At 48.7% G+C, this 22003-nt stretch overlaps 5 protein-coding genes; 3 read left to right on the forward strand and 2 right to left on the reverse strand.

The window, feature by feature from the left end:
• Positions 1-319: 319 nt before the first annotated feature.
• On the forward strand, positions 320-1702 carry CHC_T00008198001 (hypothetical protein). XM_005712300.1 is given in 2 exon segments: positions 320-1486; positions 1487-1702. The coding sequence occupies 1 exon segment, from the start codon at positions 320-322 to the stop codon at positions 1484-1486; it is 1167 nt and encodes a 388-aa protein (XP_005712357.1). The 3' UTR covers positions 1487-1702.
• Positions 1703-1816: 114 nt separating this feature from the next.
• On the reverse strand, positions 1817-2845 carry CHC_T00008199001 (hypothetical protein). The gene has a single exon (XM_005712301.1). It carries the CDS (start codon positions 2843-2845, stop codon positions 1817-1819), a length of 1029 nt encoding a protein of 342 aa, XP_005712358.1.
• Positions 2846-3081: 236 nt separating this feature from the next.
• On the reverse strand, positions 3082-3884 carry CHC_T00008200001 (hypothetical protein). XM_005712302.1 is given in 2 exon segments: positions 3082-3626; positions 3627-3884. The coding sequence occupies 1 exon segment, from the start codon at positions 3882-3884 to the stop codon at positions 3627-3629; it is 258 nt and encodes an 85-aa protein (XP_005712359.1). The 3' UTR covers positions 3082-3626.
• A 1740-nt stretch (positions 3885-5624) lies between these two features.
• On the forward strand, positions 5625-7943 carry CHC_T00008201001 (hypothetical protein). XM_005712303.1 is given in 2 exon segments: positions 5625-7847; positions 7848-7943. 1 exon segment carries the CDS (start codon positions 5625-5627, stop codon positions 7845-7847), a length of 2223 nt encoding a protein of 740 aa, XP_005712360.1. The 3' UTR covers positions 7848-7943.
• A 10647-nt stretch (positions 7944-18590) lies between these two features.
• Positions 18591-19538, forward strand: CHC_T00008202001 (hypothetical protein). The gene has a single exon (XM_005712304.1). It carries the CDS (start codon positions 18591-18593, stop codon positions 19536-19538), a length of 948 nt encoding a protein of 315 aa, XP_005712361.1.
• The last annotated feature ends 2465 nt before the right edge of the window (positions 19539-22003 follow it).

Raw genomic sequence — 22003 nt, forward strand, 5'->3', positions numbered from 1 at the left:
GTCGCTTCTCAGTGACCAGGCCATGCTATTTGGCAATGGCGCTCATGGCAATCTCACTCTTCCTCATCGAAATCCGTTCAACGGGACAATTGACTTCGCTTTTGTCAACCTCAACGGAGACGACGGGAATGCGGCACAAACAATATCTGAGGACTTCTTAGATCTTCTTCCAGATTTTCTCACGTCAAACACGTTTCTCCGCTCCGCCTTACTCAACTACCTTCCCGTGCTAACTTTGGCGATTATATTTTCAGCGGTGCCCTCTGTGCTGCGACTAACTTGCGCTTTGGAAGGATACCCAACACACTCAGCCCAGGAGATGTCTGTTTTCCGTAAGACGTCTTTTTACTACGTGATGAATGCCGTGGTACTGCCCTCACTTGCTCTAAATACCGCATCGGAGTTTTTGGAAATGATATACAAACAAAGCAATGGGGGAGCGAATGTATACAACACTCTTCCTATCCTACAGCGCTTGTTTTCTGGTGACATTGCGTTTTTCTTGTGCACATATTTGGTTCAGTTGGCACTCACGGGCTCAGTCTTTTGGCTGATGAGACTTCCATCGAGCTTTTCGATGATGGTTCGTCGAAGAATGGCATTGACACCACTTGAGGCTGCTGAGGCGAAATGCACGGACATTTTTGACTACCCGCGCCACTACGCCTACAGCGTGACGGTTATGTCAATTTGTTTGCTTTTCGGCTTCATGGCACCACTTATTTGGTGGTTTGCGCTTTTGTACTTTGTTTGCAAACACCTTGTTGATATATACACCATTCGATATGTGCATCCAAGAAGTCATATTGATGGCCGCTTGCCTCGTTTAAGCTCAAAGTTTATTCTAACGTGGACCACAGTCAGTCAGTTCTCGCTTGCGGCAATATTCTACTTACAAGGCTGGGTACACGCAGCGGTCTTGACTTTGCTTTTGTGTGTACTGACCCTTGCATGCTGCCTTTCCGTCAACGCTCACGTAGGGAACCGCATTATGCGTTTCATTGCAGACCTTCGAGATAGGGCCATCAAGAAGGTGATGTCTGTGGGTGGGCAAGGCTACAATTGGATGCCATCTCCATCGCTAGTATCCTCTTCATCTTCATCCAGCACACAATCGTTCGCTGGATCGCACGAAAGTGACGCTTTGCTAGTAAAGCCCCAATCACCCCGCACGTTTAGTGCTCCTGACGAATATGACAAGAGAATATGGAGCGAGGAGCCAGAGTCCGCGTCTAGCAAACCCGAAAAGCTGGATATGAGACCCCACTTCTCCGACGACGATACAGAGCAGCTGAGGTCGCACACACACACCGTCCCAAGAGAAACGAATGAAAACGAGTCTTGCATCTCCGATGACGACGACGAGGACACGGATATCAATGATATCGTCCTCGAACGAGACGTTGAAAGTGCGCCGACAAGAAGGGTCTTGGAATATGGAACGTGCAACACTCCAACTTCCTCGCAGAATGTTCGCAGTGCGTGAGGATCCTGTTCCCAGCGCCAGAATTTGGAAACCCCGGCTCCAGCGAGTCAAATGCGATGATGGCTGGACAAAGCGGAAACCCGTGTATGTACATATATTTCAATGCCTCTGTCTTGCCTTTCCGAGTGGTGGGCAGTGCAGAAGACGGCAGAGCGCAGGGTGTAGCGTGTGAGGAAACATTATGGTACTAAATAGTAAAGTACTACTAACTCTTAACCAAGTATCGCCGTCAAGCTCATGGCAACATCAATTAGTTCGGTGATAGTCTTGCGCTCGAGCAGAGCCGGTCAAAAACAAAATGAATCGCAACCCCTTCGTGCTCATGCTCGTTCAAACATCAGCGGATTCACGCTTCGCGTCCGCTGGTAACGGAAGGGTCATCGGATCACCCACGGCCACAACATAGGTATTTGCGGCGCTTTGACCCTTGTCTCCAGCCTCAATGCTAAAGAGAGCAACATTCCTTCTCGGGGGTACTGCATCACCAATCCACGAAGTCCAGTCTTTCGTGTTGTCAGCCTCACCAGAAGCGACAGCTGCAGCCCCCTCAAATGCATCGTCTTGACGCTGCGCGTCGGTAGGAAGCGCAATGACCACGGAGAGATTTACTCCGCCTTCGCCCGCATGAACCCGATTTAAATATTTGCGCACATCAATCGCCCGTCCAGCCACTACAACGACATCTTTCTCTCTGAATAACGACCCAAGCCTGCGCCCCGATCCATCTCCCACAACAGGAGCTGCCTGTGTGGCCTTCTCGTCAAGCACCATAACCTGCAAGTCCCTCGCTTCAGGCCTTCCCGCCAGTGAATTCAATGAGCGTCGCCCAAACTGCACTTCCCTCCATGCGAGGTATCCAAACAGTCCCACGGCGATCGTATCCACAGCGACGTTCTGCGCGACCTGCGCGGGTGTATCGTCGCCACGTGCTAGCCGTGCAAGTGCGAAAAGCGCCCCTATCGTTGCAGAGAAGGCCAGTGTGCCGAATAATGTCAGCTTTGGTTTCCGCAACGGGTGAGCAATTTCCTCACGCAAGCGATTTTCCAGCGATATACCTCCTGCATCACGCTTCTGCAAATCAGGTCCAGTTGCCGGCTCAGTCGCAGCCTCCGGAGATTGTTCAGTGGAGGGTCGGGGGGCTTCTTCCGTGGGTGGCGTCGAGAAACCAGATGTGGGCTTAGAACGAGGGCGCTTTGCTCGCTTGGATTTCGGACGGGGCTCGGAAGCAGACCCAGGGTCTCGTCGTTTCGCAGCGCATCTTGGGCTTGTCGCTGAAGTTCCTGTTCTCGTCGAAAGCAAGCGACGGCTCGGATGATGCAAGCGATCCTGGACAGGAGGATAGCAAAATGCAAGTTGCATCGCAAATAGGTATCGATGCGCGCAGGTGGCGATGAAGAAAGCAATTTTGTGACGATGAGTGTAAGGAACAATACTCAAGCCTATGGGCAAATACTTCCAGTCATCAACTTGACTTCCTGTCTGTGAACAAATGAAGTGCGCTTCTTAGCAATCCTCCTGCGCAGGCACTGGCTGCTCTGTCCGGGCACAGATCTTCATCAAGGATCAAGCTCCTACCCAGGGGTAACACAAAATGGCAGTAACACACTGCAGATCTGTGTGGAGATTACCATTTCTGTACACAAAATACACGTGGAGTTTATACGGTGTAAGCTCAGTTGTGAGCACATGATACATTACAGTGTATTTCGCCAATAGATGAAGCATTCAAGCTACCCTCCATGAAAGGGTAATCCCCTTTCATGGAGTGTTCATGCAACCGCAAGCGTCCACAGGGCGGATGAGGTGGTCAGCGACGCGAGCGACGCAAAAGCTCCGCCATTTCTTGCACGAATCGACAACCGCACGACCGATGTGTATCATTGCTTATGGGCAATGATTCCACAGTCACGATTTGTTTTCTCACCATTTCCAAAGGCCAGGCGGGAAGCAGAACACAAAGCTGCCACCAGTTGTAATGTAATGGCAAAACCTGAAGCTTTTTGGCCATAGTCAGGCGGGTTCGGAAACCTTTCAACGTACATGGAACACACGCATGTACAGTAGGTATGGCACCATGCAAACTCTCCGCTAGCTATCGATACAGCAACCAGTTACGGCGGAGGGCGAAACGTAGCGCCACTCAACGCGATCTTCCCAAATCCGACAGACTTCTTGTGCTACAGTTGCATATCTCCACAACATGCCCAGCATGATACAGTATCTCTGTAACCCAAAAACACCTGGTACGGTGATACAGCGCTGCACTTCTAGAAGTCGCATTCACTGCCGGAGCATCTACGCTCTCTAGATTACAAGCGCGAATTTGCTGCGGCAGTGGAAGCGGCCCGCAAGATACCCAAAAGAGTTTCAAAGGTGACGGGGCAAAATTGCTGCACATCGTGCAACGATGCCTATGTTTTAACGCCTTTTCTTTCACTCGCTGGACCACCCCACACTCACAGTGGAAGACCTTCTGGTTGATGAAGTTTCGAAACGCGTCCTTATAATTGGTCTTCCATGGTTCTCACTCGGATACGAGAAGTATGTACAAAAGTACAGAACTGTACACTTGATGCCCTTGGTATTGCTCTGAAGGTACCCTTGTCAACAACAGGACATGTGTCGTGCAACAAGAATCCCCTGGCGCATACCGAACACGAACATACCGAAGGTATGCGCCAGGGGATTCTTGTTGCACGACACATGTCCTGTTGTTGACAACATCACCCCGAGGCCTGGGAATACAGCAATGTAAATCACAAATAAATAAACATGCAGGCAATCAGTTTTTTATTGGCCAGGAATCGAGGCATCTCATCCGTGCAGTTGGCGATGTGGAATAAAGACATTACCTTGGACACCCACTCCCTAATACATCACGAATCTCGAAACTATGTTGAATGTGCTTTCCTGCTCCATTTTGCACGTTGAGCTATCCCAATGATCTACGTAGTGCGGAATTTTTGGTGGCAGCAAGTTTAATGTGTTTCAAAAACGGAACTAGAATACTGCAGAGTTAGAAGCATGTCATCTGGATGGTTTCCATGATGCAAGTCAAGATGAGCAAGACAGAGTGGATTTAGCAAAAACTCAAGGTCAGTTGCAGAACAATGTGCGCTCGCCGACTGCTCTTCAAGATGGAGATGACAATCGACGAGAACTAGATGGCACTTGTATTGTTGGCTTTCGTAGCAAAGAAGTTTACGTCTACTGGAGGGTAAACTGCACCTCAGTTCCGAACAAGCATTCTTGTCCACAAGGTCTTTGGTTTCGCAACAAGAATACAATCCTTTGATGGGGTTCTGTAGGTCAATGATGATGCATGAGCATCTCAGGTGATAAAAGAGCACGCAGCATGCGTGCAAAAAGTTGCTTCATGCTCATAATATGGCCCTACTGCTTTGCTCGTCCGTGAGATTTCGCAAAAGGCATTATTTTCCAAAATGGGCAGAGCGAAGCCCCAATGAAGTGCCTTGTCCCATATGTGGTAGAATCCTCCATGCAAAGTCCTCTTCTGTCGCAAGTCACACGCTCTCATGATACAGGCTTTAGTACTCGGGTGCTTGTATTCACCAATCTGATTCCAACCACCCCCTTGCCGTGTCTTCCGAGCAAGCTTCGGACCAAATTCCAGCCTCCCCAGGCCTCTACTCATGGCAGAAACAATTTTCTCCGTGTCGGGAATGTTGGGCCGTGGTTGTGATATGAGGCAGTCTTGGAAGCGCCATATGTGGCGGTACAACAATATCTACAGTGCCCACTCAGGTCACGCGAATCATAAACCGTGCGGCTTTTACAAAAGCGGCGTTTACAAAAACGGCTTGTACAAATGCACAGCTTGCACAAAAGCAGATTGTGCAAAACGCGCTCGTGCTGTGTGCTGTGTCGCAGCTTTTGACTAATTCATTTTCTTCCTCCCTTGCTCATGAACGCAGTCTTTTATCCGTGTGCTTCACTGCTTTAGCTCAGAAACAACTGCAGCGGAGGAAAAAACGGGAGGTCTCATTGACTTCTGACTCCAAACAACTGTCGAAGCACACTCATCTCGCACCAACTGTTTACCTCTCTCGCATCCTGTTCATTTACATACATAGCCGCGGGCTCTCGGTCCTGCCGATGATACCATTGCCATTGCAATATGTCGAGCTTGTACGTGAAAGTCTACTACGGTGACTCCACATACCGCATCTTTCTGCAACCAAGCTCCTCAACTGTCTGCTTGCCAAGCTTTCAAGCACTTTGCGAGGCACTTATCGACCAACTTAATTTCCATGCCAATATCCCATCGCTCTTGGATCCGACTCACTCGCCTTATCTCGTATTCTGTGTTGGAGAAGATGGTTACCACCGCGTACTTGATGACTTGTCATTCCGCAAGGCAATCAAGCTCGCAAATGGCAAGAATCGCATCGCTCTGAGGGTCCTCTCACGAAGGAGATACCAACGCGAACATGTTCAGCAAGTGCAGAGCTACGCACACAAGAAAGTGATGAATCCATTACGCGAAACGGGAAAGTTTTCTGTGCAAAGAAAACTCATTTGTTCGAAGCACAAATGCTATTCTACAGTATACCTCTTGTCGCCCAGTCGTTTGTTGAAGTTGTTCCAAGATTTTCGCCAACATAACGATGTATCTTCCGTTTCTTTGGCCCTCAACCACCTCGACCAATGCATAAACCATCACGACGGTGATTCTTCCGCCTTACGTCATCGACGATATGATTTGGCGAGCTTGTTCTCCGAGTTCCTAGCTGAAGCGGTTCTTCCAGTTTCGGGGTGTGTCTCAACCCGTCTGAGGTCTCGTTTTGGCGCTAAGCTACAAAAGGTCTTAAGGGAATTCGGAGTCAGCGTATACACGAGCGAGTCTGCAGCAGAAGCCGTAGCAGTGGTTTTCAGGTGCAAGCGAGCCTCCCAAAATGTGAGAAGATTGTACTCACGAGCTATCAGCAGAGCTATACCTCGGTGCCAAACCTCAGCTGCGGAAAAATTAGGTCATCGTTGCTCATGTGAATGCGTTGCTCTGCGAAACGCACCCCAGACCGCTGGAGATGCGGCTCCTACTCCAGATCCAAATTCTGCAGCAGATTCTGACCAGGAACACTTGCCCGTAAGTTATTACCTGAACGAAATAAATCAGCTGCGCAATGTGGCAGAGACCAAGGTGAAACGCTCCTTTCGTCGACTTAAGGATGCCTACAAGCAATCAGGACAAGATCCGAGTTTCAAGCCCAGTCGCAAGCTCTGCAGAAAGATAGAACACGCTGTCTTCCACTATCTACGTAAGAACGTTTCTGATCCCCAAAAGGCAGTGCACAAGAGAATGGGTGATGAGCTGGCAGCTATAGTGGTTAGAAAGCTCGTCCACGCAGGATTGGATGAGGGCTTCATTGATGAGACGTCGCGCCTGGTTGTTATGATGGCATACGACGACGCAGTTCGGGAATTGGCTTGGCAGTGGGCCAACATGGAAAAAATGCAAACCACCACTGCGTTGAGTGCGAAAATGACAGATCAAAAAGTTTCGACCCGATATTCCTCAACCGCAACAGAATCAGCAGACAAGCACCACGATAGAATTAACAAAGACAGCAAGTCTCAGAGTCTGTACATGGCATCGGTGAAGATTAGGCGAAAATCAGACGTGAAGCGACCGAAACCAAGCACACCTGCCTATTTGTCCGCACCTGCAGAATCAAGTCGTCCACCATCTTCCAAACATGCACGCATTTCTGACTATTCACAGGAGAGCGATTCGTCACTAGCAAAGCGAAGAACAAGCTTTCGAAACAAGCACAAGCCAGTCTCTTCGGAGAGCAGATTGTCTAGAGCGGATCTCGAAGATATTTTTCGTCCCCGCTGGAGACAAAAAATCTTGGCAAAATCGAATATGCCACAGGACAGAGTGGATGTGGTTATTGACGGCCGTAACGTAGCCAAGTACTATGGGAGCGAAAAGCCGCAGTGGCATCTTCTCGTGAATGTGCTGCGAGATTACGAGCAATACGGAATGAAGGCAGTTCCCGCCTTGTGGGAAAAAGATATTAAGGACTTTAGAAGCGAAGCCGAAAAGCGGCTGAAGAATGTCTACTTCAGTGTGGTACCAGAGAAAGAAGATGACGATTTGAATGCCCTATTCCTCGCTCACGAAGAGAACGCAATTATCTTATCCAACGACCAGTTTAGGGATCACATTAGATTTCAGTTTACTCCAGATGCAAGCCTTAGGCTTGCAGAATTTGTGCAACGAAACAGGCTTTCATATACGATCAAAGGTGACAAATTCTTTCCGGGGAAGTCTAGAGGGGGTCCACGCATCGCTGCTAAGAAGCAGACAGTGCGGAAAGACCAAGAGCAAAAGTGAGGGGAGCTTCAAAACCCGGCTCAATTGGAGACCAAATAGAATAAAGGCCCACTACGTGAGCACCGTACGGGTCAGTAGTGTATAGGTTTATTACGTGAAGCTCAGTAGCTTATCCTCTCCCCCACAGACTTTCTTCCGTGTCGCACTCGCTGAAATTTCGAGATTTTACATCCCAGATATTATTCTCGGCTTTCTATGCGATTTTGCCTTTTGTATGGCCGCCTTCTCATTCCGGTAGCGTCCACCGAATAAACCATGTTCACGTATCTCATCATAGATGAAGACTCTAACTTTGTCGCCGTGATTCAGATTCTCTTCCTTCCGGGAGCAGAAACTCTCATGAGAGGAATTTGAAGAAACAAGGCACTGAGACTTCAGAAAGGGTGCTTTTATTGGAGGACACAAGGGCGGCTCTGGAGTAAATACATTTCCGCCCCAGTGATGGTCAAAATAGTGCGGGCGCTGTGAAGGCCATTCTCAACGCTATGATCTTCGTACGTTATGCAGCAGTGTCCATACAGTGTGATAGTCGCGACATGATGCAAGTTCTGGCTGTGTATATAAATGCATCATCGTATTGGATGTAGTAATTCGGGGTTGCAGCTTCAGAAGGCAGTCGGTCATCGCAAGCCGAAAAGATATACTAATGAAAGTGCTGCAGACTCACTAAAATAGAAAGGCGTTTACAGAGTGTTTTCGAACCACATGCATTCGCAATGATAATCTTGTGTACATGCACATATAACGCCCAGAACAGGTTTTGATCTTAAAATGTGTTTTTATATAAACTTCTCCCAAAAATAACGGTTGGGTAACAAGAGGTCAAGAAAGGAAAGCGAAGTAGAAACAAAAGCCGGATTCGGAAAGGCAGAGCCAGTTGTAGATAGGAAATGTATTTGATGTCGAAGCCTGGGGCATTTTCCAGGCTTTGACTCTAGCTCAGTCCCTAATATGAGTGCAGATTCGGAAAACGGTAGTTAGTGGGCACCCGGCACTAGATAACAGAGAGGAGCCCCCGCTAGATAAATGGCAGTGAAATACCAAAAAAAAGAGACAGAACTATGAATACGGAGAAATATATAAGATGCACCCGAAGTGTCGTAAACTAACACCAGGGCGAAGTCAAAGCGATTCACAGAATGGCAACCTGTCGTAATGTCGTAATATCGTAATATCATCCACGATAGGAGTATTAGTGATGACGCATATCCATTCAGCTCTGTCTTGATTTCAAGTATTAGTGAGAGTGAACGCGAAGATTTAATCATGGAGGTGATCAGTGTTACGCCGTGCGCGCTTTACTCCCGATGGCTTTGCGCAATGTAGCGGAGCTATGAGGATGCGGTTGTTCGGAGTGGAATTTCCACCTGGGCCCATAACTATCGCAGCCGCGTCTCCCATGTTAGAGGGGAGGGGGCTACAAGATGCTGGTGGAATCCCTACTCTACGAAGTCGTTAATGAGCACGCTGTGCTCCGGGCGACGCAGTCGTCCCGTCTCTCTCTCTGTACTTCGATGCCCCTTTTGCTTAGCTACCTACAGTCTGCTTGCTTATGTAGTGTCACCGCGTTGCTCGCTACCCGCTAGTGTTGCTCACATCTCTAACCGTTACTGACAGTACTTGCTTGCTGAACTAAAAGCTAATGGTCGCTTAATGCTAAGGCGCTGAGTGTAGCTCCTGCGCGATGCTTCAAAGTCGCTGACTTCGTCCCTCTTCTGCTTTGCATTGTTTTGCGGTACCGTGCCCGTTCGTTATCCGTGTCCGTTCGTTATCCGTGTCCGTGGCAATCGATGCTCGCAGAAATCTATGCATTGTGTCCGACGTGTAATCGGTGGCCTTCACACTTGTCACACTCCCCCCAGTCGCCTTCGTGTAGTTGGCACGAGAATGGAGGCGACTCGATGGCCAAGCGTAGGTTGGCTTTACTTCCAGGTTTCGGAATCTAATACATATCCAGATGACACATCGACCGCGAGGGTTCCTTCAGTGAGAGTGCGATTGAGCAGTGCATAGGTTGATGGGTTTCGCTTGGTTAGGGCGTCGGCTATGTTCTGCGGACCTGGGATCCATCTCATACGGTTGAGTTCACCAGCTTCGAAGCTGTTGCGAATGCGTTGAACGGTTTGTCGGAGTCGATAATCGTTGCCCTCGTGAAGCGTCGTAATGGTGTCGTACAGGCAGCGCGAGTCGACCAGCAGCTCATTGCCAGTGTTGGAGGCTGCAAACATTGAGTTAAGGGCAGTTTTGATGTAGAATCCACGGTCATCCCCATCGGCACATGCCAATATCTCTGCACCATACGAAGAGTAACTCACTCTTCTCTGCTTGTGACTCGTCCAGTCAATCGCGTGGAAGATATCGGGAGCTTGGTCTGTAACGATGCGTAGGCCAGTGATGACACCTGACTGACCGTAGTCCTTGGCCGAGTTCTGGTTGAACGAAGCATCCGAAAATGTGCACACGAAGACTTCCTGGATGTTCTTCGGGTGGCGGAATGTGACCCATGGTTTTAGAGCGAGAAGCTCTTTTACCATCTCATTGGCTGTAATGAGGCTATCAACACTGAGATGTGATATCATCTGTTGCAGTGTAGACGTGGCAAAAGATGCCTGAGGAAGAACCCCGCTTCCCAGATACAGTAGTGTGCATGCGACACTTCGGAACTGCTTAATTTCAGACTCTGTCGCGCGCTCGTTGATTTGTTTGCGTCTTGTGCGTGAAAGAGCAATCGCTTTGATGCGTTCCACGTAGCGGATCATCGACATCTTGACGTTCCCTTCGCTATCTTGTTCGATCTCGCAACCGTTAAAGTGAAAACGGCTGTCCACCACTACCTTGCCGACGATAAATCGTTTGCGGAGCTTAGCCAGGAAGCAGTTCATTGCCGCAACGGAACCACCGAGTAGGAAATCATCGGTGACTTTTGCGACGAGGAGGATGATGCGACCAGTGGGATCGCGCTGCGTGAATAACTGGCTCAGTCCATGGGCTCGTTCAAATCCCGCATCCTTCAACATCCACTCTTCGACCGTCTTCTGCCATTGGCGGCCGGCTTCGACGATACCGTACGGGAGTTTGAGAAGCTTCCATAGAGTCATCCGCGGGCCTCTCCACTCGCGTGGCGGGCGGACAAAAATGTCCCTCTTGATTGGGCCGCTTTGTAGATAAGCCCCCTTTATGTCAGCGGTTGCAAGGCGGAAGCCGAGGAATGTGACGAGCGAGAGAAGAAGGCGGATTACGTTGAGCTGGGCTGTGGAGGAGTCCTTGCGTATGTCGTCTTTCTCATCGTCCCGATTCCCGTGGGGGACGATACGGGCCTTCATGTCGTGGGAGCCATCCTCCTGTGTCTTGACTTTGTAGACCACGTGAGAGGTGATCACGTTTGAATTACGAGGGATGTCGTGGTCGTTGACGGTGGTGTACGCATCGACCCAGTTCGAGTCGTGTTCATTTTTGAATGCTTCCTCCAAAATCCATGGGGGGGCGAAAGCGAGCTTACTGGCAGTGACTTGTTTCGGGCCAATCACATCATAAATTTCGGACATAATGTGTTTGCGGTTGGACTGTAATTCGGTACTGATATCCTGTGTGTGCTTTAATGCTGTCTGTGCGTATGTTCCAACATCGTCTCTGGCCCCCTTCTTTTGATGACTGGTGTTATCAGTCGCTGCGAGGGTACTCTGCGTTGCCAAGAGAGTTGGGAGCTGTGGTGCTGTGGGGTCGGGAGTATCAGTGTTGACTGCCGTAGCTGTGCCTGGCAAGCGCAATCGTAAGTGCAAGGGATTTGGGGAGGCGTTTCCGTCGGTGCTGTCAGGAGTTGTTGGTCGTTCCTCGAGCGTGGATTCGACGGAGCAAGACATAAGCTCTGCAGTGAGCTGACCGCGCGGTGCCACGCGGACGTCCTCGTACGCAGCTCGCATCGGTCTTCCATGTTTGGATCGTCGTACCATGAGGCAATCCTGCTGAGCCTCGACGACGGTCGCGGAGATCCATTCATTTTTCTCATTTTGTTTTGTCGACCGGTAGAAGATCCACACCTTGTCGCCAGGGGAGAACATTGGTGGTGTGGGGCACTGTGGCGTGCGGGATTTTAGCAGGCGCTGGAGAGCTCTGGTGGCGACTTGCTCTTTGTGCGCTCGGAGAAGTTCGTCTGTGACTTTGTTGGATGGGATCCCGAGTATCGACGGGCTGTAGCCACGAACGAGTTCGTAGGAACTGAGGAGTTTGTTGCCAGAGAACATGTTCGACAAGAACACTGCTCGGGCGACTATTGTCGCTGGGCTTGCATCGCTCACTTCTTTGTCAAGCCTGGCGATGATTGCTTTTACAGTACCGTTTTTCCGCTCAACGATACCGATCTTATTATGACGTCGTGCTGGTTTGGGGCGAAAAGATATTCCGTGGATGTCGAGGTACGTTCGTAGGGGGCGGCGATTATACTCGTCGTCGGCAGTGATTGCTGTCGGTGCACCATGGCGATATATCCATCCTGTCTCAATGTTGTGTTTTATAGAATCCATGGATCTGTCGTTAGTGATGAACATCTCGGAATATCCTGTGCCGCTGTCCGTCATGTGCAAGAGGGTTCGCTTGCTACTGCGTATATCGCAAAAGGTGAAGTCGATTTGAAGCTCCTCATTGAACGCTTCGTTGACATGGGTCAGTGATACCTTCTTTGACGACGTAGGCCGGCCGCTGCTGGTGCAGATTTTGCATGCTGTCTCAACCTTCTCGATTGCAGCCTCAAGCGATTCATCGAGTACACCGGCATCGGCTAATATCTCCTTGATCTCATCCGCTGGTGCGTGTGTGTAACGATGTATCTTTTTGGAGAAGGTGAGTGGCGTTCGTTTGACCGAAGAGTGAGTTGTCGCGAGGAGTGTTGTTACTCTCACCAAGGGGTGTGGTCCGATGTATAGACGCAGTCTTTCATCACCGGGGACAAGGTATGTGAAAAGGATACAATTTGAGGTATCGGTTGGCCGTTTCATTTCGATGTAGCGTTGGTGGGCAAGGTTGAATGTATTGCAGTATTTCCGTACATCTTGGCCCACGATCAATGGTGACTCGCCATGCACCAAGTCGAAAGTAAGGGAAATCGGTCGGCCTCTTACGTCCGGGACTGTGATCGTCCAGGAGCAGACGATCGGTTTTGCGTCAAGGCAATCTTGTCCCCAACCATGGAGATAATGCTCCCTAGGTGGTTCGAGATATAGCTGGATGCCAAGTATATCGCAGAGGGTGGCTGCGTTGTCAATACCTCCAGTAGAGGTGGGTGCTCCTTCGTCAAGGATTGGATTAGGATCAGGCAGGAGCGTGTCAGACCCTTTTACCAAAAACTCTGCTGGTGTAATGTCTTGGAATCCCTTCTAGCATTATTTTCGATAATATCTGGTGTTTCGTTAATGGTGACATGCTTGGCACTCGGGGAAGGCGAACCGACCCAACTAGGCTTGTATGGTATCCTGGCTTGTTGCATGGAGTCACTAGGGTACTTTCTCTTTTCAGCATTGTGTTTCAGGTTATCGGCATACTTCGGGCAAATCGGATCACGCCACCAATGACCAGTTTGGTTGCAGCTGCGGCATTTTGAGTTAGCTTTTGGTCCTGTACCCACTGGTATGTGCGTCCGGGAACCCTTGTTCGGGCCTTGGTATGAGGATGGAGCACATCGTTTTCCAAGAAGAGTACCTTGTAGGCGGCTTGCCTCTGTGTGAGTGCCTGTGTTGGCAGTATCAACCCTTACTTCGCAAAGCGCATCCGCTGCATCCTCGAGCGTTATAGAGAAATCAGCACAGTCTGTGGTATTACTGTTCTCGTTGTGATTGATTATCTTGTTGACCTGATTTACGATCAATTCATAGCTGAGGATCACAGAGTCGGCTTCTATGGGCGGTAGATAAGGTTCCCCGGTACTGCGCCATGTCTTGTACTCAGTTACTGCTTGGTTGGCTTTGTCGGATATACCGTTGAGTGTTGACTTTGTTGTGAGGCAAATGTTATCGTTGTTGGTCTGACCCCTTTCGTTTGCCTTGGATACAAGCTGTGTGACGATGGTGCTGTAGACAGACGATGGTATGTCAGCGTTCTCCAGGAGCAACATGGCGAAGTTTTGGCTGTCCTTATCTGTGGAAGAGCTACTGCAGTAGTTGAGATATTTAAGTGCTAACCCTTGAAAACGCCTTGCAAACAGTGCAGCCGGCTCTGCGGATTTGCGTTTACAGGAGTAAACATCGCGCATCATCTGTACGAGTCTACGGATACTATCTTTTGCTGAATCTTTGGCCACAATCTGGATGATGGCTTCCACTGCGCGTTTCTGGACTTGCTTGGGATCTTCGTTTCTGTCCGGCTTTAACATCAGGATACCAGCGGCGATTGCACGGTCGAGTTTTGAGCGGAAGGCTTCATCAACGGCGTGGTAAAGGGTGATGCCGAGAGCACTCATCATACCCTTTGACCTTGTGTCACCACCATCAGCGTAGAGCTCAACGGAGGTGGTCCACAGGCGGACTTCAGTGCGCCATTTGAGTTTGTCGGTTGTGGCAGTCAACCTCGGAGCTATGAGGATGCGGTTGTTCGGAGTGGAATTTCCACCTGGGCCCATAACTATCGCAGCCGCGTCTCCCATGTTAGAGGGGAGGGGGCTACAAGATGCTGGTGGAATCCCTACTCTACGAAGTCGTTAATGAGCACGCTGTGCTCCGGGCGACGCAGTCGTCCCGTCTCTCTCTCTGTACTTCGATGCCCCTTTTGCTTAGCTACCTACAGTCTGCTTGCTTATGTAGTGTCACCGCGTTGCTCGCTACCCGCTAGTGTTGCTCACATCTCTAACCGTTACTGACAGTACTTGCTTGCTGAACTAAAAGCTAATGGTCGCTTAATGCTAAGGCGCTGAGTGTAGCTCCTGCGCGATGCTTCAAAGTCGCTGACTTCGTCCCTCTTCTGCTTTGCATTGTTTTGCGGTACCGTGCCCGTTCGTTATTCGTGTCCGTTCGTTATCCGTGTCCGTGGCAATCGATGCTCGCAGAAATCTATGCATTGTGTCCGACGTGTAATCGGTGGCCTTCACACTTGTCACACTCCCCCCAGTCGCCTTCGTGTAGTTGGCACGAGAATGGAGGCGACTCGATGGCCAGAATAGCGAGTGGCTGTAATTACTATCAGCCAACCGAGCGTACCTCACCTCGCAGTCTCGCTGCTCCGTGGTACTTATGGCGCCATCGTGAGCCTCTTGCCAGCCCCCCTCTCCTGGCCATGTCTATTTCTCTTGCCTGCCCAGCCCCGGCTGCGCCGCCCTCTTGGTAGTTTCCTTTCTCATCATGTCTTTTTCTCTCTTTATGTTTTCTTTATGTTTTCCAGTTCGGTTTAATAGTTTGCGTAGCCTTTGTGTGTCCCCTCTTAACCGATGTCTCGTGACCGACTAGAACCAATAAACTACGAATATCTTCATCTGTAGGTTATTTTTGAACCTATATTATTTAGGGGGTTGTTCATAAATAGGCAGGACCAGATTAATTTTTCAGTTCAATATTAGGCGAGATAGGATTACAGCCCAATGTAATTTATTGTCTCTACTCGATTGGCTGACCATTGAAGTGATTGCCGTGCTTTGCAATAATGGCCTGTAGGTTCGAAAACAGTTGTTTCTCTTCCCAGACGCCGTTGACATTCATCGCCATTCCAGTTCGTCTCATTGCCTTACGCGCGTACGACAATCCATTCTTGTCTCTCTGCGCATTGACGTCCCGAACCGCATCTGATGCCAACTTCAAGAAAAACCACTTCCCGGGGGTTTTGAGCTTTCCGCTCGCACCCTCTTTGCTCCCCATCCACTCGCCCCTCATCAAACCAACCTTATATTCGTCCCACCGCTTTCTCCATGCATCCTTAATTTTAGAGATAACAAACGAATCGGCAGGCTGCACCAAGTCAGTCGTATTTGCAGGCAACTTGCGTAATTCTGTATTGATTTCGAGCAAGAGCCTTAAAACTGCGTTCGTATCATTATGACCGGAACAGTTGTCCACATATAAAATTCGCTTTCTGCCGAAATTATCCTTCTTAATCGCCCTCGGTTCCGACAGCCACGCCTGAAACACTCTGTTGTCCATCCACCCCTTCCTTCCAGACCGATAGAAGACGCCAGGTACGTCGTCTTCAACACCTCTAATAGGGTACGAGGAGTTTGGATTTTGAAACACCAGCATAGGTGGCTCCATTCTTGCCTGCACCCCACCTGAGATTCGAACCATCATGGTAATACCCTCGTCGCCAGAGACGACATCCGAATATTTAATTTTCTCATCGCCACGAAAGGCAGCTGTCCTGCCATTTTCCATGTTAAATACAAAGTGTGTCTCGTCTGCATTCTCTACTAGACCTTCATTTAGATCGCCGAACTCGAAACCTCTCTTCAATGTCCCCAGGTGGAAGGCAACTGTTTTTTCAATAAACAGTTGCTTTTCGGAGCTAACGGCAAGACTGCCCGCCTGAAGACGAATCACAAGTCCTTGCACATCCATAAATGTCTGCACCCAACGAATCGTTATCTCGTCGACAACGGGTTTACCGTCAATTAAATTTGAAGATGCAAACAAGAAGTCACTCTCTGCATTGTGTATCAAATATTTTGCCGCACAAGCCAGGAAAGAAGGGCTTAGTTTAACATTCAGCGCGTGCAATCGATCAAATTCTCCCCGAAGTGCAGAGTATAAAGCTACGACCCACGCAGCTTTTTTGCGTCCTCTCCCAGACATTACTTTAAAGTTTACCCTTTTGAGACCGTAGCGTGTAAGGGCTGATAAATTCCCAAGGCACCTTCCCGACTCTGACAGTTCCATTAACTTCTCTCTATTCTTCCACCAGTGGACGGCTTTAGCATGATTGGCTTCGTAAGAGCCCATAAATAGATGGGAAAATTTGCGAATGGCCTTAGGCGCGAGCCTCTTCTCTCCATGTTTGTCCACCTCGTCCACCATCCACTTAAGTACCGAGCGGCGCTGTGCTATCGTAGAAACAGAATGCAGTTTGCGGCTGTTGACCACAATTGAAGGGAAATCTGGGGTTGTCGAAGGTTGCAGCGCTGGTTCAGAGAGCGGTGCGCGCTGGAGATTTGGGACTCGAGTTGCAGACCTCTGCTGTATTGCAGCGGCCAGAGCTCGTTCAATGGGTCCAGTGGTCGGCATTTTGGGCTGATAATAGTTGGAACAATGGTGGACGGGAATGGGAAATGTCAGAATCTCGTGCCTGCACTCTTTGCGATACGCTGACGAGACTGTGGTTCATGGCAGATCCGCACATCGATTTTTGTATTTTTAGAGAAATGCCCCGCGCCGGCGCCAAGCGATATGATAAGAAGAGCGCCGAGATACAAAACCGCAATTAATCTGGACCAGTTTATTTTCGAATCCAGAGTATATAGAAATCCAAATTAAATACAGTGATTAGTGTAGTGTCTGCAGTGTTTGATCTTGTAATGTTCTACCTCTAAAAAGTTTAATTGCAATTAGCGAAATCTTGGTGCATAAACCCTCTAATAGCGTCTCAAAGAAAGTCGAGATAGCAGCCTTGAATATCCAGAAAGATTAAGAATGACATGCGGATTGAATAACCAGTTCCTTTTTTTAAACGGGCGTTTTTGGTTTCGAAGTTATTATATATGCGGTTTGAAGGTGGTTTAAGAAAGCTTCTTTTCAAGACATATCTAAAAACAACTAGGAAGAACATGCAGTTCTTATCAATTTCTTTCTGGTCCCGAGGCAGAAGTCAGGTATGTTGGCGGGGGTATCTTTTTCGTTCTTGTCGAGAAAGCGTAAGTCAAGAAAAAAATATGTCGAAAAGTGCCCTCATTCAATGAGAACAATGGTTAGATATGCCCCCGCTTGACGAGAAAGCCCCACAACCTGTTACATGAGCTCACGCAGGGATTGGAACGATAGCCACCCTCCTGCACCAAAAAAATTAACTTTGTCAATATCGACGTGTACACAGATTTCTTGCTACAGTATAGAATCATGTTGTTCGGTACCACATTGCATCTACTGAACAGAAAGAAAACTTGGACAGTTCAATGAGTATCTGCAAAATTATCAAGAGCAAAAGTAATGTGGAGATGCTGAATGTTGAAACGCATTTGAAGTGAGATGCGGGATGCTTGGCGCGCTCCAGATTTGAAAATATGATACAGAATGGTAGAGAAGATACGTACTACTTGAAATTTTCCCTACTCTGGCCAGAAGCAGATGGATCATTGATCCGGGCTCTCCTGTAAATGGCAAAGAAAGAAAACAAAAGTATCTCAACTCAGCTTCCTTCTGTGTTCCACAGAGGCATTCTCAGACACTACCAGAATTCCTTCCAAGCAGGAAAAGGAATGTTCACAAAATATCCGCTTGAGATAAATACTCCTGCCTTTGAAGGAAGAATCGAATATGGAGTCTTCAACGCGCACCATACGTAGAACTACTGTATTTGCGCACTGTTGATTAGAAGTGGCCGTTAACGCAACTATAAACCATCTTTCTGAACTTTTCCTATGACGTTCCGTTTTTGCATGTTACACATATGTCGCCTTTGTCGTCAAAATTCTTAAGTGCCCACTCCCTGTGCAAAATTGTTCAAGCCTTTCACCCCATACTTTCGAAGGACATGGAGATGAAATACTTAAGGTGATAGCATCGAAGAATCTAACCCTGTGAGGCACACACAGAGCAAAACCCCCTCTGCCCGTTCCGATGGGCCATGGTCGCTTTCATGTTACTTAGAGCCATCCTGTCCTTGATACCGGGTTGCAAAAACATTTGGCAAAATTCGACACCTGAAGCGGAAGCAGGTGCAGAGAAATCGAGGCAAGTCGGTCAAATCAGAATCACACAAAATGTGGTGGAAACAGAAGCTAGCCTTTTAGAAATAGTCGAAGAGCTAAAGGCAAAACTGCACTTCGAGCGTCTGAAGAACAACATGTTATGGGGACAAGAGAGGGAACGCCGTATCTCTCAAGAAAATACAGACAGAATACAGAGGCGGCTTATATGCGTACTGAAACGCCGAGAGCTGCAGTGGCAAGAGTCTATGCGGGAAGCGAGAGAAAAACTCGCAGCATTCGAAACCCCATCCTTGGACATGAGCCCAACACCACTCACATCGGCAGAGAATATCACCACAAGGACAGGGGACCAAAACAGGATCTTTATGCCGACAGTGCTATTAAACCGTTGTGAGCCAAGGATTCGCCTGTCTCATTGCCACGATCCATTGTTCAATCACCCAGAGCATGTTGTTGTCGATGGAGAGAACGTAATACTCTCTGGGGGCAAGGCCAACAAAGATAATAATATCTTATCCCTGGTCAACCACTACCAAATGAAAAAGCAATATCCTCTTGTCGTGTTAATGCATTTCAGGGTGAACAAGAGGAATAACAAGGATGGTAAATGGGGGATTGCAGAAAAGCTGAGTAGCTCTCTGAACGGAAATTGGCAGGTAATTCCTGTTCCGATCAACGCAGATGACGACATGTACGCCATTAATCTAGCCAAGAACATCGATGCGATCATAGTTTCAAATGACAAGTTCAGGAAGCAAATAAGTGAACAAGAAACTCCAGAGAAGCAAGAGGAATTGGCAAAGTTCGTGAAAGAGAAAAGGGTACGGTACACGTTCAAGAAAGGGAAGTATTACCCCTATTGAAAGCAACAGCGCTACCCGCCTTGTGTTCTACAAGAAGATCTCTTTCGCGTCAAAGCAGGTCAAGAGTTTGTACCTCTCCCAAGCTGTAAACTGTGCTGTACTTCTTCCAATGCAGCATGGGGCTAAACAAGAAGAATAGAAAAGAAACGCGTAGATACGGCCGCACCCGCCCGCAAGTAGAAATGATCCAACTGCTTTCGTTTGCTCATCTCATTTTGCTTCTCAGTAGATAGATTATACTGACCCTTCGTCGCGATCTCAGCTTGACTATCTTTTGTCGCATGATATCTGTAGACTATACAGGACAACATTGTTTGTGCTGACGTTTCAGCTGCGTGGAGAACAGGTATTGAAACCCCATTTTCTTGGCATGTCCTGTTTATGAACATTCCATGAGGCGGCGTCGCAAAACTGAATGCATCGCAACTCGATTCGCAGATGGTACGCTCTTTGCTGAATAGTGTATCAGCTTTGTGAAATATCAACATGCGCGTCTGCTTTGCCATCACTAGCAAATACTGTATCCAACGAGATAGAAGCGGAAAGTTTGTCGCTGAAATGGTGAGTTTATAGAATCTCCAAACGCAGTGTACCTGCGGTGGATGCAAATCTTCGGATTACGCATGATAAATCAGCTGCATCGTCTTATCCATTTAGTATATAGCTGTGATGCAGGCCTGTCTCCGGAAAATTTGATTCGCGAAACACAGTGTGATAGAACAACGTAGGATGGCTGAGATCGAGAACGGCTTTACTTTTCCAAGTTGAATGATGTGTACAAGAAGATATCAAGAAAGGGGGTGGGACCCCGTCTAGACAAGCTGGGCGAGAGGTGTCATCAAAGGGTGTTTTTCAATGAGTGTTTAGAAAATAGGCAGTTTGCCCTCCTGCGAGACAAGAGGGCAAACTGCCTACTGGAGCTGTTGCAGGAGAGGTATTAAAAATACTTGCTTGTGCCTCTCTCGGAATGATGCAGGATGAAGTTGGAATATGTGGGTGCGTTGCTCGGTTGCTCTCTCTCACAGCAAATAGGGATTTTGGTGTGAGAAGGGCGGGTTCGATGGGATTTTTTGAGATTTCCTGGACAAGTGTCAGTTTCCTGATTGTCCGTTAGGCGTATTCATCACGGCGCTCCTTTTAAGGTCCACTGGAGACAGACGATGTAGAGAGGTTTGCCCTTGCATATATCTCGAAGGGTTGTCATCCGCCAACTGGAAACAGAATATTTGGTGGCATGTACCGTACATTCTGAAGATATTGCAGCTGCTGGTTGCGGTGCAAGGTACACGACTCTATCGTAGAACTAAATCTTGAAGAAGTGACTGTGAGAACAATAGTATGAGTTAAGTCGATGAAAAGACATGGAACAGGGCGGAAAATGCTGTGGTTTCTAATGTCTAGCAACTTGAACGCTCTTGCGGGGATATAACAGGAAGACTTGGTACTGCACTGTAGACATTTAGGGCTGAATGATAGAAAGATGAATATAAAAGGTGGAGGTGTTTTGCGCGGTGCAAGACGAAAGATTGGTTGTTGGGCACCTGAGCGTAGTGCGAAGAGAGGGAATGGTTTCCAGTGAGGGAATGTGTGGGTAAAGAGGCCACAGGATGTGAAAAGGGAATGCAACAAACTTCAGACGAGCACAGCAGAGTGAAACGAGATGGTGCTGTACGGAAACATGACTTTGATTGTTTGTTGTTGGTGTTGCTTCTCAATACTGTGGTAGTGGGGGCAAGGAAAGGTAGATGTGGAAGTGGTACAGTGAGGGGCACTATGGCACAGTGTTGCATGGTGATAAAGTTTGTGTTTTTCGCGACACTGCGGATGCGATTCAGTCGCGAATGCGATTCAGTCGCGAATGCGATTCAGTCGCGAATGCCTTCCACACAGGCGCGCGCCCAGAAAGCGCAGTTGAAGCAAGGGACGACGTGTCATGCGGCAGAATCAGGGCAGGGAAGCGGAACAAGTGAATGTTGAATGAGAGCAGAGGGGCCCATGCCTGGCACACGAGCGCCCGACGGTGGGACACGCCCCCCCAGATACTGCACAGATCTGCTCTTCTATTTTGTATTACAGCAAGGTCTCTAAATAGGTTTCAATTAAAAAGTAGAGTACTGTACAGTATCATGAATGAAAACTGTATAGAAATAAAAACTTTTTTAAAAGCATCTATTTTTCTTCTTTCCATAACAATAGAAAAGTAAACTTTATTCTAAGCATACGATGCGCAGACCATGAGAGAGAGAGAAGCCCGATCTGCCGCAGGCCGGGGAGCTCCGCGGCGTGGGAAGAGAGAGAAGGCCGACCTGCCGCGACTCGCGCCATCGGTCTAGGCGGGCGGACCGTGGGCGCGGCGCCCTGCGACACTGCGGCGTGTCGCCGGGGGCGTGGCGGGGGCAACAAGGCGCGCGGCGCCAGCGACGCATCGGGGCGCGGGGCGCGCCCCCTGGTTCCAAAAGAAAAGC

This window comes from Chondrus crispus, genomic scaffold, assembly GCF_000350225.1.
Source record: "Chondrus crispus Stackhouse genomic scaffold, scaffold_97, whole genome shotgun sequence".
NCBI classification, from domain to species: Eukaryota; Rhodophyta; class Florideophyceae; order Gigartinales; family Gigartinaceae; genus Chondrus; species Chondrus crispus.

Bases quoted from the DNA above. Each gene is read 5' to 3' on its own strand.
- CHC_T00008198001 (XM_005712300.1), top strand. From the start codon at position 320: ATGTCTGTTTTCCGTAAGACGTCTTTTTACTACGTGATGAATGCCGTG.
- CHC_T00008199001 (XM_005712301.1), bottom strand. From the start codon at position 2,845: ATGCAACTTGCATTTTGCTATCCTCCTGTCCAGGATCGCTTGCATCAT.
- CHC_T00008200001 (XM_005712302.1), bottom strand. From the start codon at position 3,884: ATGTGCAGCAATTTTGCCCCGTCACCTTTGAAACTCTTTTGGGTATCT.
- CHC_T00008201001 (XM_005712303.1), top strand. From the start codon at position 5,625: ATGTCGAGCTTGTACGTGAAAGTCTACTACGGTGACTCCACATACCGC.
- CHC_T00008202001 (XM_005712304.1), top strand. From the start codon at position 18,591: ATGGTCGCTTTCATGTTACTTAGAGCCATCCTGTCCTTGATACCGGGT.